Genomic DNA, 11,029 nt, shown 5'->3' with positions numbered 1-11,029 from the left:
GGGTAAAGGGGATGCAATTGAGACTTGAGAGTCTGGATTATAGATAGTACATTCTGATATTACCAGTAGCTTAGCTGTTTCAACTGGCTGAAATGAGTGAAGATATTGACATGAAATTAATCACTGTAAGCATTTACTGAGCACCTTCTATGTGGCAGATTTAATTCTGTAAAGGTTCTCTAATTGTTAGATTTCTAAGTCTCAAGGGAAGAGATAGTGAATATGTGTCAAAGTTTATTTAAGGCAAGAAATGCAGACCTCCCAAGTGAGAACAGAGACTATTCAGAGCTTGCTATAGCAATGGAGGCAGCGACCACACTTGAGTTTGGCAGAGACTCAAAAGCAATCGGAAAGAGGGGAGGCTTTGTAGTGGAGGAAAAAAGGGATGCTTCTGATGTGTTCTGATTTAGGGTGTGGGCAGAGAAGCTGGAGGTAATCTAACTTGAAGCAGGAAACTTAACAGGATTGGTTTGGGGGAGAATATTTGGCTTTCTCTGGTTGGTACTGGTGTCTGGGGACAGAGAGGTTAAAATAGAAAAGTTGGCAGCCTTCTTGAGAAAATCCTGACCATTTTGAACTGATTGCTGTAGAAGTTGTGGTTTGGCTTATGTGAGTTAGAGTGTTATTATCATATGCAGTTTAGCCATTGTCCATATGTTTAAGTCTCTCACTCATTAATAAGGGAGCCAGCAGAATCATAAAATGGATTTCTACCAGTTCTGAAAAATGAAATTTACACAATCGTTGGGGAAAGGAATGCTGAAATACAACTGCTCAGTTGATACAAAACTGGTTAATTTTTCTCAGAACAATGCAACCTTAACCTTTGAAATTATATACATATTTATACATATTTATATATATTTATATACAAATATATATTTATATATTATTTTGTATATTATACATTATATATATTTATATATTATATATGTATTATATATACATATATGTTATACATAATATATTTATATAAAATATATATTATATATTTTATATATTATATATAAATAATATATTTATATTTTTATATATATAAATTCAGCTTGGCACTGAATTCCCTGCCCCTTTCTCCCCTTACACCTCATCAGTTTCCTACCAATTAATCTTTGATTTCATCCTTTTGTAAATCTTCTGGGCCCTAATCAATTGTTATTCAAAGTTACATTTCCTGTAGGTGTCAGATGATCAAGTAGGCTTATTACAAAATTCTCTAGAATGAAACTAATCAAAAAGGTCACAAAATATTATCTTTTGACTTTTTTCCAAGTTTTGAATAAAATTTTAGGTATTTCTCATTTTCACCACAGTCCAATGCAAGTAACTCATTGTAGTAGTACAATGATTATCCCGATTTTCCAGGTGAGAAAACTGAGCCACAGTTTTAGTAACTTGAAGAGTAACCAGTAGTTAAGTAATTCAACGACAGCCACAGAATGGCTGAGCACTGGCTGTACTGGCGCTTTAGGTTATAAGAGTGAGGGAAGGCCTGCCACGCTGCAGGGTTCGAGCAACGACAATTATTTTTACCATTGCTTTATTTCCACCCATTTATCTGGCTTCTAAATCCAAAATCCTTTTCTAAGACAGTTCACAGGGGTGGAGGGTACAGCCTGGGCTGAGCTCCACATCAGGCTGCCTTTGCTAGCTGTGCTGTCTTGAGCAAGTCATTTATTAATTAGCTTCCTGGCCCTCTGTTCTTCGCTTGTAAAATAGCTGGAACCGCGTTCTCGGAGAGCAGGTGCTGGTGGGTGGCACTGGGGTAAACTCACAAAATAACCGTTGAGGCCGGAGGCGGTGGCTCACGCATGTAATCCCAGCACTTTGGGAAGACGAGGCGGGCGGATCGCTTGAACTCAGGAGTACAAGACCAGTCTGGGCAACACTGTGAGACCCTATTAATACAAACAATAACAATAATAACAAAAATCAGCCCGTCGTGGTGGCACTCGCCTGTGATCCCAGCTACTCCGGAGGCTGAGGTGGGAGAGTGGCTTGAGCCCAGGAGGCGGAGGTTGCAGTGAGCCGAGATCGCGCCACTGCAGTCCAGCCTGGGCGACCGAGTGAGAGATCCCGTCTCTAATAAGAAAAAGACAAAAAACACAAAGTAACCATTGAAAGATAGCGTCGCTGGTTGGGTTCACCACATCCCAGCGCAGGCGGGAGCAGGCTGTAGCAGCTTTAATTAAGGGTGCGTAAAGAAAGCTGTCTTCCATCTTCCTTGGCACCGCCTCCCACTTAAGTCCCCTCCTCGGCCCCGCCCCAGCCCTTCCCTCGTTGTCATGGAGGCTCCAGGACGCCACAGCGGGATAGTTCTGCTCCCGCGGCACCAGAGGCGGGGCACGCTATGACGCATGCGCTCGCTTCGCTGCCCTGGCGCCGCGGTGGCTGCCGGGACTGAGCTCCTAGCACCAGATCGGGAAGTGGCGGGCGGAGTCCCGGGTCGAGTCGTCGCCTCAGCCGCCGCCGCCGCCGCCGCCGCCAGTGGCGAGACCCCGACCTGGCGGGTCAGCGCTGGGCGTGCGTGCTGGCAGGCGGGGGCGCTGACGAGGAGCAGGAAGAGGCTGCAGTGCCGGCGTGGGCGGCTGGCCGAGGCGGAGGCGCAGGAACTGGGAGGCGAGTCGTGAGAGGCTGCCCTCCTCACTCAGGTAGGGGCTGCGGCCGCCGGGTGAGGGGCGCGGAGCCCCGGCCTGCTGTTCCCCAGGACCCAGGCGCGCCGCCGCCTCCCGGGAGGCTGAGCGTGACCTCCACCCCACGGGAAGCTGGGGCCGCCGTTCTGGAAGCGAAACACCGAGCACGCGAACCGTTCCCCGGAGCATTGTCTTTAGGCCGGAGGTTCGTGGAGCAAACTTTTGGGTTGGAAAGAGGGAAAATTCGCTGTTTGCTGCCTGATTGTGCCTCTTCCAAGCCTCCAAGTTCACGGGCGCGGTAGCCAAGCGAACCACGTGTGAAGTTTGAGGAGCCACGGGGTCCAGCCAGCTCAAGGCTGTGATTTAAAATGATGCTTGTACGCGGACTGCTTTCTGGGCTACCTTTTGGAGACTTGGTTTGTGATGATCCCTAAACTTTAACGATAGTAGTTGATTTCTGCAGTCTAAAGACGTTTTCCACAACAATGCTGCGGCCCGCTTTCCGCCCACCTCCTCACTTCCGTCATTTAGGGGCGAAGCAGCCCGCTTTTCATGGCCGGATCCTGAGGTGCCAGGGACACTAACGAGGCTGGGAACAAGTAAAACAGAGGGGAGGTAGGAAGGTTGAAAGAGGTCGAATGATGGCAAGAATCGTGGGCTTGGAGGCAGATTTCAGTTTAATATTTGGGTTTTCCATATCTGCCCGCGGAGGAACCTGCCAACTCCTTGAGTTGTGGTAGTTTTGTTTAATTGTAAGATGAACATGGTGATGTAACCTGTTTACTACATAGGTGGGTTCGGATATCTAAAACGTACTACACATATTGAGTAGTCTTTGAAAAAGGAGGAAAAGTTAGGCGGAGCACGTGAAGACATTGCGAAGCCTTCTGCTCTAGATGCCTTTGAACGTTCCCGAACCTCATAGGTGGCCTTTGTTTTAAAGGCCTTTACCAGCATTCCAGGTCTGTTGTAAGGAGCACTTGAGTTAGGAGTCAGGAGGTTTGGGTCCTGGCCCTGGCTCTTCCATCTGTGCGACCTTAACCAGACAGCTTCACTTCAGATTTCATGTATTAAAATAGGAATGACACTAATACCTGTTTGCTCCTGGAGTTGCGAGGGTCAAATACTGTAAGCATTTAGTTTGTTGTAAACTGTACGGCTTTATTTACATCTTTTTTTTTGGAGACGGAGTCTCGCACTATCTTCCGGGCTGGAGTGCAGTGGCTCGATCTTGGCTCACTGCAACCTCCGCCTCCCTGGTTCAAGCGATTCTCCTGCGTCAGCCTCCCGAGTAGCTGGGATTACAGGCGCCCGCCACCACACCCCGCCAATTTTAAAAAAATTTTTAGCGGAAACGGAGTCTCATCATGTTGGCCAGGCTGGTCTAGAACTCCTGACCTCGTGATCCGCCCGTCTCGGCCTCCCAAAGTGCTGGAATTACAGGCGTGAACCACTGCGGCCGGCCTATTTAAATCTTTTAGAGTCGTTTTTTAAAAGTCCAGATTAAGGTCCTGCCTTTGCAACGTGAAATAATAAGACAAATGTTTCCTGTTCTAGAAATTTACAATCAGCTTGTTGCCCCCACCTTCTCACTTAACAATTCTCCTTTCTTGTTCTTGGCCCCACGCTTTCCCTCCTCCCAAGGCTGTCTCCTACCTTCCTCAGCCCAGTAAATCATTCTCTTCTTTCAGATCCAACTAGAAATAGTAATACTGAAATGACATATGTTTTTATGACTTTACTATTTAAAAAATAACACACGTTTTCTCATTCTTACAATTGGGCTGGATGTGGATAGCTTTCGCAGCGTCCTCATTTTACTTATGAAATTGAATGTAGAGGCCTTGTGGGTTGCCTAGCCAGGTGGCTCTTAGGAATTGAAACCGAGGCCGGGTGTGGTGGCTCATGCCTGTTATCTCAGCACTTTGGGATGCTGAGGTGGGCGGATCACTTGAGGTCAGGACTTCAAGACCAGCTTGGCCAACATGGTGAATGAACCCCGTCTCTACTAAAAGTACAAAAATTAGCGGTGCGTGGTGCTTCGCGCCTGTAGCCCCAGCTACTCGGGAGGCTGAGGCAGGAGAATCACTTGAGCCCAGGAAGCGGAGGTTGCATTGAGCCGATTTTGCACTGCTGCACTCCAGTCTGGGCGGCAGAGCAAGACTCTGTCTCAAAAAAAAAAAAAAAATTGAAACTGAGAGAAGGCAGGTTTTTGATTCACCGTACAGTGGTTGTTCACGCCTTAATTGGAATTCACTCTGATTATTTCTTATTAATGCTTATATTTTAAATTTTTAGCTGAATGCTCCATTTCCTCAAATCTAAGCAGCATGCAGACAAGGATTTATCCTCCATAACCTTTCAAAGCTTAGAGCACAGTGCCTCACAAACAGAAGACATTTAATAAAGGCTTGTGAAACCAGTAATAATGGGACCAGAGCAATTTAAAGATGTTGTTCCATGTGTTGTTCATTTAACATTTATTGCGCTATCTGTGCTTAGAAGCTTTCAAAGTATGAGTGTTTTTCCTCCCAGCTGACAGTAGTCTTAACAGTGTCAAATTCATTTATATAGTCAGCTTGAGGTCTTCATAGACCCTCTGCAAGGTTCTAGCAGAGTTCAGAAGAGAGGAGTGTTTAGAATTCTTCTTGGTTGACCTGTAGCTTCCCTGGTTGTACTGAAGTTGCTTAGAGTTGTAATTTTAGAACTGGACAAACAACCACCACAACATAGAAGTTGCCTTAAACCACCTCCCTCCAAATTGGAAATTTTCTGTAGACTTTTTTTTTTAATTTTTTTATTTTTGAGACAGAGTCTTGCTGTGTCACCCAGGCTGGAGTGCAGTGGCGGGATCTCAGCTTACTGCAACCTCCACTGGACTCAAATGATTCTCATGCCTCAGCCTTCTGCGTAGCCAGGAGTACACGTGTGTGTCACCACGACTGGCTAATTTTTGTATTTTTTGTAGAGATAGGGTTTCACTATGTTGCCCAGGCTGGTCTCAAACTCTTGACCTCAAGTGATCGACCCACCTCAGCCTCCCAAAGTGCTGGGATTACATATGTGAGCCACTGTGCCTGGCTCCCTGTAGACATTTCTAACAAATACTATAATAATTCAGCCTCTTCATCACTTCATTATTAAGAGTTCACCAGTTTTAAAAATATGCTGTTTTATTTATAAGCAGTTCTGATGGTTCTCTTTTTTTGCAGTGAGCCTAAATCCACCTCCTTCGAATTTCTGCCCTGTAGTCCTCATGTTGTTTCTGCAGCAGTGTTGTCCAATAGAAATATAATGGGAGTGGGAAGTATGAGCCACACGTGTAACTGAAAATATTCTAGGCTGGGTGCAGTGGCTCATGTTTGTAATCCTAGTGCTTTGGGAGACTGAGAAGGATTGCTTGAAGCCAGGAGTTCAGGACTAGCCTGGGTAACACAGCAAGACCTTATCTCTAAAAAGTTTTTAAAAAAATTAACTGTGTGTGGTGGCGTGTACTTGTAGTCCTAGCTAGTCAGGAGGCTGAGGTGGGAGGATTGCTTGAGCCCAGGAGTTCAAGGCCACATTGAGCTATGATCACGCCGCTGTACTCCGGCCTGGGCAACACAGTGAGACACTGTCTCAATTTTTTTTTTAATGGCCATATTTTAAAAGAAAAATTGGTGAAATTAATGTTAACATTTTGTTTAACCCAGTATATTCAAAATAGTATCACTTCAACATGTAATTAATGTAAAAATCTTGTTAGTAATTAAAGTTTTTTTCTTTATACTAAATCTTTGAAATCTTGTGTGTTTTTACACTTGAAAGTCCATCTTAATTCTAACAAGCCACATTTCATGTGTTTAATAGGCACATGTAGCTAGTGGCTACCATATTGGACAGCACAGTTCTGGAGCTTTAGAGAATAATTCTGTTTCTTTTCCTCCTCCTCCTCCTCCTTTTTTTTTTTTTTTTTTTTTTTTTTTGGAGAAAGGGTCTTGGTCTGTCACCCAGGCTAGAGTGCAGTGGTGTTATCACGACTCACTGCAGCCTTGACCTCCCAGCCTCAAGTGATCCTCCCACTTATGCCTCCCGAGTAGCTGGGAGTGTAGGCACACATCACTATGCCTGCCTAATTTTTTGTATTTTTTGTAGACATGAGGTATTACCATGTTGTCCAGGCTAGTCTCCAACTCCTGGGCTCAGGCAGTCTACCCACCTTGGCCTCCCAAAGTGCTTGAGCCACTATGCCTGGCCTCTTTTTTTCCTATAATGGCTAGTACAGTGCTTGGCATATAATAAGCACTATAGAAATATTTATTTGAGTGTATGAATAAGTGAATAAATACAAGTGCTAGAGAACTAATAATAAAAGGTAATTTTGTTTGGGAAGTAACTTGTTGAGATCTGTGGATTTAGAGTGCAGGTTTGAGTGACTTGAATTTGTATTAAAGACACTTATTTTTTCTTTGTAGCATTATGGATCCAAGCTTGTTGAGAGAAAGGGAGCTGTTCAAAAAACGAGCTCTTTCCACTCCTGTAGTAGAAAAACGTTCAGCATCTTCTGAGTCATCATCGTCATCGTCGAAGAAGAAGAAAGCAAAGGTAGAACATGGAGGATCGTCAGGCTCTAAACAAAATTCTGGTTAGTAAAATTGGTTAGGACTGTTTGGTTTTTCTTCAGATTATTCAGGAGGAAACCATTTAGTTATGGTTAGTTCATTTTTCAGTTCAGCACTCCTGTTGATAGGCACTTTGTTGAATATAAAGGATGAGACAATAAGAGAATTTAAGCTCTTAGGATGTTAATAGTCTTGTGCTGTAGTTGAAAGTTAGGTTATTACCGCTTTAAAAAAAATTTTATTCAGGTTAAATTTATATACCATACAGTTCATTCATTTTAAGTGTACTGTTCAAAGATGTTTCATAAATTTACAGAATTTTGCAGCTGTTATTACAGTCCAATTTTAGAACATTCCCATCACCCCCGAAAGATCTGATGTGCCTCATTTGCAGTGACTTTTCCCACCCCTGCCCCAGAAAACCAATAATCTGCTTTCTGTCTCTATATGTTTGCCTTTTCTGGATATTTCCTATAAATGAAATTGTATAATAAGTGGTCTTTTGTGTGTTTTTTTCACTTAGCATATTTTTGAGTTCCATCCATGTAGTATGTGTCAGTACTTATTCCATTTTTATTGCTAAAGACTATTCCATAGTATGGATATATGTACCACAGTTTGTTTATCCGTTCACCAGTTAACGGTTATTTGGATTATTTTCACTTTTTGGCTGTTTTGAATAGTATTGCCATGAATATTCATGTACAAGTCTTTGTGTAGACTTATCTTTTTCTCTCTTATGAATAGAGACTTAGGAGTAGATTTCTGGGTCATATGTCGAATTTCTATTTAACCTGTTAAGAAACTGCTAAAATAGCTGTACCATTTTACATTTTCTCCAGCAATGTATCAGGGTTCCAGTTTTCTCTCATCCTTGCTATTGCTTGATATTCTTTGTCTTTTTTATCTTAGCCGTTTCTATAGGTGTGAAGTGCTATCATTGTGGCTTTAATATGCATTTCCTTAATGAGTAATGATGTTGAACATTGTTTCATGTGCTTATTGACTATTCATATATATTCCTTGGTGAAATGTCTATTCATATTTTTTTGCCCATAAAAAAAACTGAGGTATATTTCTTCTTCCTATTGATTTAATAATTCTTTATATATTCTGGCTATCATTCTTTGATCTGATATACATTTGCAAATATTTTCTCCAAGCAAGTGCTTGTCATTTTACCTTCTTAATGGTGTCTTTGTATGTACAAAAGTTTTTAATTTTGATGAAGTCCAACTTACCAGTTTTTTTCTTTTATCATTTGTATTCTTGGTGTCATATCTAAGAAATCTTTGACACAGGTCATGAAAATTTATTTCTATGTTTTCCTCTTAAGAGTTTTGTAGTTTTAGCTCCTACATTTAGGTCTATAGTATGTTTGAGTTGATTTTTGCCTGTGGGTTAGCATAAGGGTCAACATTTATCTTTTTGAGTGTTCTTATGGAGTTGTCCCAGCATCGTTTTTTGAAATGATGATCTTTTCCCCTGTTGAATTGCATTGCACCCTTGTTGAATATCAGTAGACCATAAATGAAAGAGTTTATTCCTGGAGTCTCAATTTGGTTCCGTTGACTTCTGTGTGTGTCTTTATGCCAGTATTATTTCTCTTGAGTGCTGTAGCGTTGTAATTAAGGTTTGAGACTGAGAAATGTAAGCCCTTCAACTTTGTTCTTTTTTATTTCAAGAATTGTTTTAGCTTTTCTGTATAAATTTTGGGATCAATCTATCAACACCTGCAAAAAAGCCTGCTGGGATTTCCATAGGGATTGAATCGAATCTATAAATCAATTTGGGGAAGAATTGCCATCTTAACAATATTAGGTCTTCCAGTCAATGAATGGATGGCTTTTAAAAATTTTTTTTGTAGAGACAAGATCTTGCTCTGTTGCCCAGGCTGGTCTCAAACTCCTGGCCTCAAGCAATCTTCCTACCTCGGCCTCCCAAAGTATTGGAATTATAGGTGTGAGCCATTGCACCCAGCAGTTATTTTATTCTGATTCAATTTCATTTATGAATAAAATTGTTTTCTTTGATTTTTTTTGATTGCTCATTGCTAGTATATAGAAACGAGTTTTTTTATACATTGATCTTGCATTCTATAAGCTGACTGAACTTGTTTTTTATTTCTAGTAGTTTTTTGTGTGGTTTCCCTAGGATTTTCTACGTCAAGATTATGTCATCTGTGAATAAGAACAGTTGTCTTTCTTTCCAGTGTGAACTTTTTAATTTTTATTTATTTTGCCTGTCTGGACTGGCTGCATGTTGGATATTTCTGCTGGTTTTTGTACATGCCCTTTCCAGTTGAAGAAGGTCCCCTCTATTTCTAGTGTGTTGAGAGGTGGGTTTTTTTGTTTGTTTTTTGTTTGTTTTCTTTTCTTTTTCTTTTTTTTTTTTTTTTGAGATGGAGTCTTGCTCTATCGCCCAGGCTGGAGTGCAGTGGCGCAATCTTGGCTCACTGCAAGCTCTGCCTCCCAGGTTCACACCATTCTCCTGCCTCAGCCTCCCGAGTAGCTGGGACTACAGGCACCCACCACCACGCCCAGCTAATGTTTTTTGTATTTTTAGTAGAGATGGGGTTACACCGTGTTAACCAGGATGGTCTCGATTTTCTGACCTTGTGATCCACCTGCCTCGGCCTCCCAGAGTGCTGGAATTACAGGCATGAGCCACCGCGCCCGGCCTTTTGTTTGTTTTATTTTGAGACAGGGTCTTACTCCGTTGCCCAGGCTGAAGTACGCGGCGTGATCATGACTCACTGCAGCCTCGAAACTCCCACTCGAGCGAGCCTCAGCCTCCCGAGTAGCTGAGACTACAAGCACATGCCCACCACATTTGGCTAATGAAAATTTTTTTTTTTTGGTAGAGGGTTTTTTTTTTTTGGTAGGGAGTTTTACTTTGGTAGAGGGGTTTTTTTTGGCAGGGGGTTTTACTTTGTTGCCCAGGTGGGTCTCAAACTCCTCGGTTCAAGGGATCCATCCCCCTTAGCCTCCCAAAGTGCTGGGATTATAGGCATAAGCTACCGCATCTGACTTGTCGAGAGTTTTAGTCATAAGCGGGTACTGGATGTTGTCTGATGCTTTTTCTGTATCTAATGAGATGATCATGTTCTCACCCTTTAGTCTATTAATATGGTATATTAACATTAATTGATGTTTAGATGTTCAAACAACCTTGCATTTATTCCTGGAATAAAATCCTACTTGGTTATGGTGTATAATCGTTTTTATTTGTTGTGGTATTCAATTTGCTGGTATTTCGTTCAGGATTTTTGCATCTCTGTTCCCAAGGAACTTGATCTGTAGTTTTGTTTTTCTCTGGTGCCTCTCAGGGTAATTCTGGCCTCCTTAAACGATTTGTGAAGCGCTCCCTTTTCGTCTATTTTCTGAAAGAGTTTGTGAAACTTTATTTTTTAAAATGTTTGGTAGAATTCACTGGTGAAGCCATTTGGGCTTCAGCTTTCCTTTGTGGAAAACTCTTTGTAGGAATTTTTTCTTTTCAGTTTACTCAGATTTTCTCTTTCTTTTTGAGTTAATTTTGGTACTTTGTGGCTTTTTAGGAATTTATTCATTTTATCATTTACCAAAGTATTCCCTTATAATCCTTTTGATTTCTATAAAGTCAGTAGTGATATCCCCTCTTTCTTTTTTTTTTTTTTTTGAGACGGAGTTTTGCTCTGTCGCCCAGGCTGGGGTACGGTGGTGCGATTTTGGCTCACTGCAACCTCTGCCTTGCAGGTTCAAGTGATTCTCCTGTCTCAGCCCCCAGAGTAGCTGGAATTACAGGCGTGTGCCACCATGC

The 11,029-nt window shown here is 42.1% G+C and overlaps 1 protein-coding gene across 2 annotated transcripts in view; it reads left to right on the top strand.

Annotated features, from left to right (window-relative positions):
• Window positions 1-2,395: 2,395 nt before the first annotated feature.
• The window catches only part of GTF2E2 (general transcription factor IIE subunit 2), an 82,547-nt gene continuing 73,913 nt past the window's right edge, over window positions 2,396-11,029 (top strand). Inside the window, exons 1-2 of one of the 2 annotated variants that reach the window (XM_007962095.3) lie at window positions 2,396-2,648; window positions 7,085-7,254. In XM_007962095.3, the coding sequence (XP_007960286.1) occupies window positions 7,089-7,254 (166 nt within the window). In that variant the 5' untranslated portion in view covers window positions 2,396-2,648; window positions 7,085-7,088. Of the gene's footprint in view, window positions 2,836-7,084; window positions 7,255-11,029 lie in introns of both variants that reach the window. The other variant, XM_007962096.3, reaches the window with a different exon arrangement.

The sequence above is a fragment of the Chlorocebus sabaeus genome, chromosome 8 (assembly GCF_047675955.1).
Source record: "Chlorocebus sabaeus isolate Y175 chromosome 8, mChlSab1.0.hap1, whole genome shotgun sequence".
In the NCBI taxonomy this organism is placed as follows: domain Eukaryota; kingdom Metazoa; phylum Chordata; class Mammalia; order Primates; family Cercopithecidae; genus Chlorocebus; species Chlorocebus sabaeus.
The sequence above is the reverse complement of the archived record's forward strand: the minus strand, read 5'-3'. Positions and strand labels throughout refer to the sequence as shown.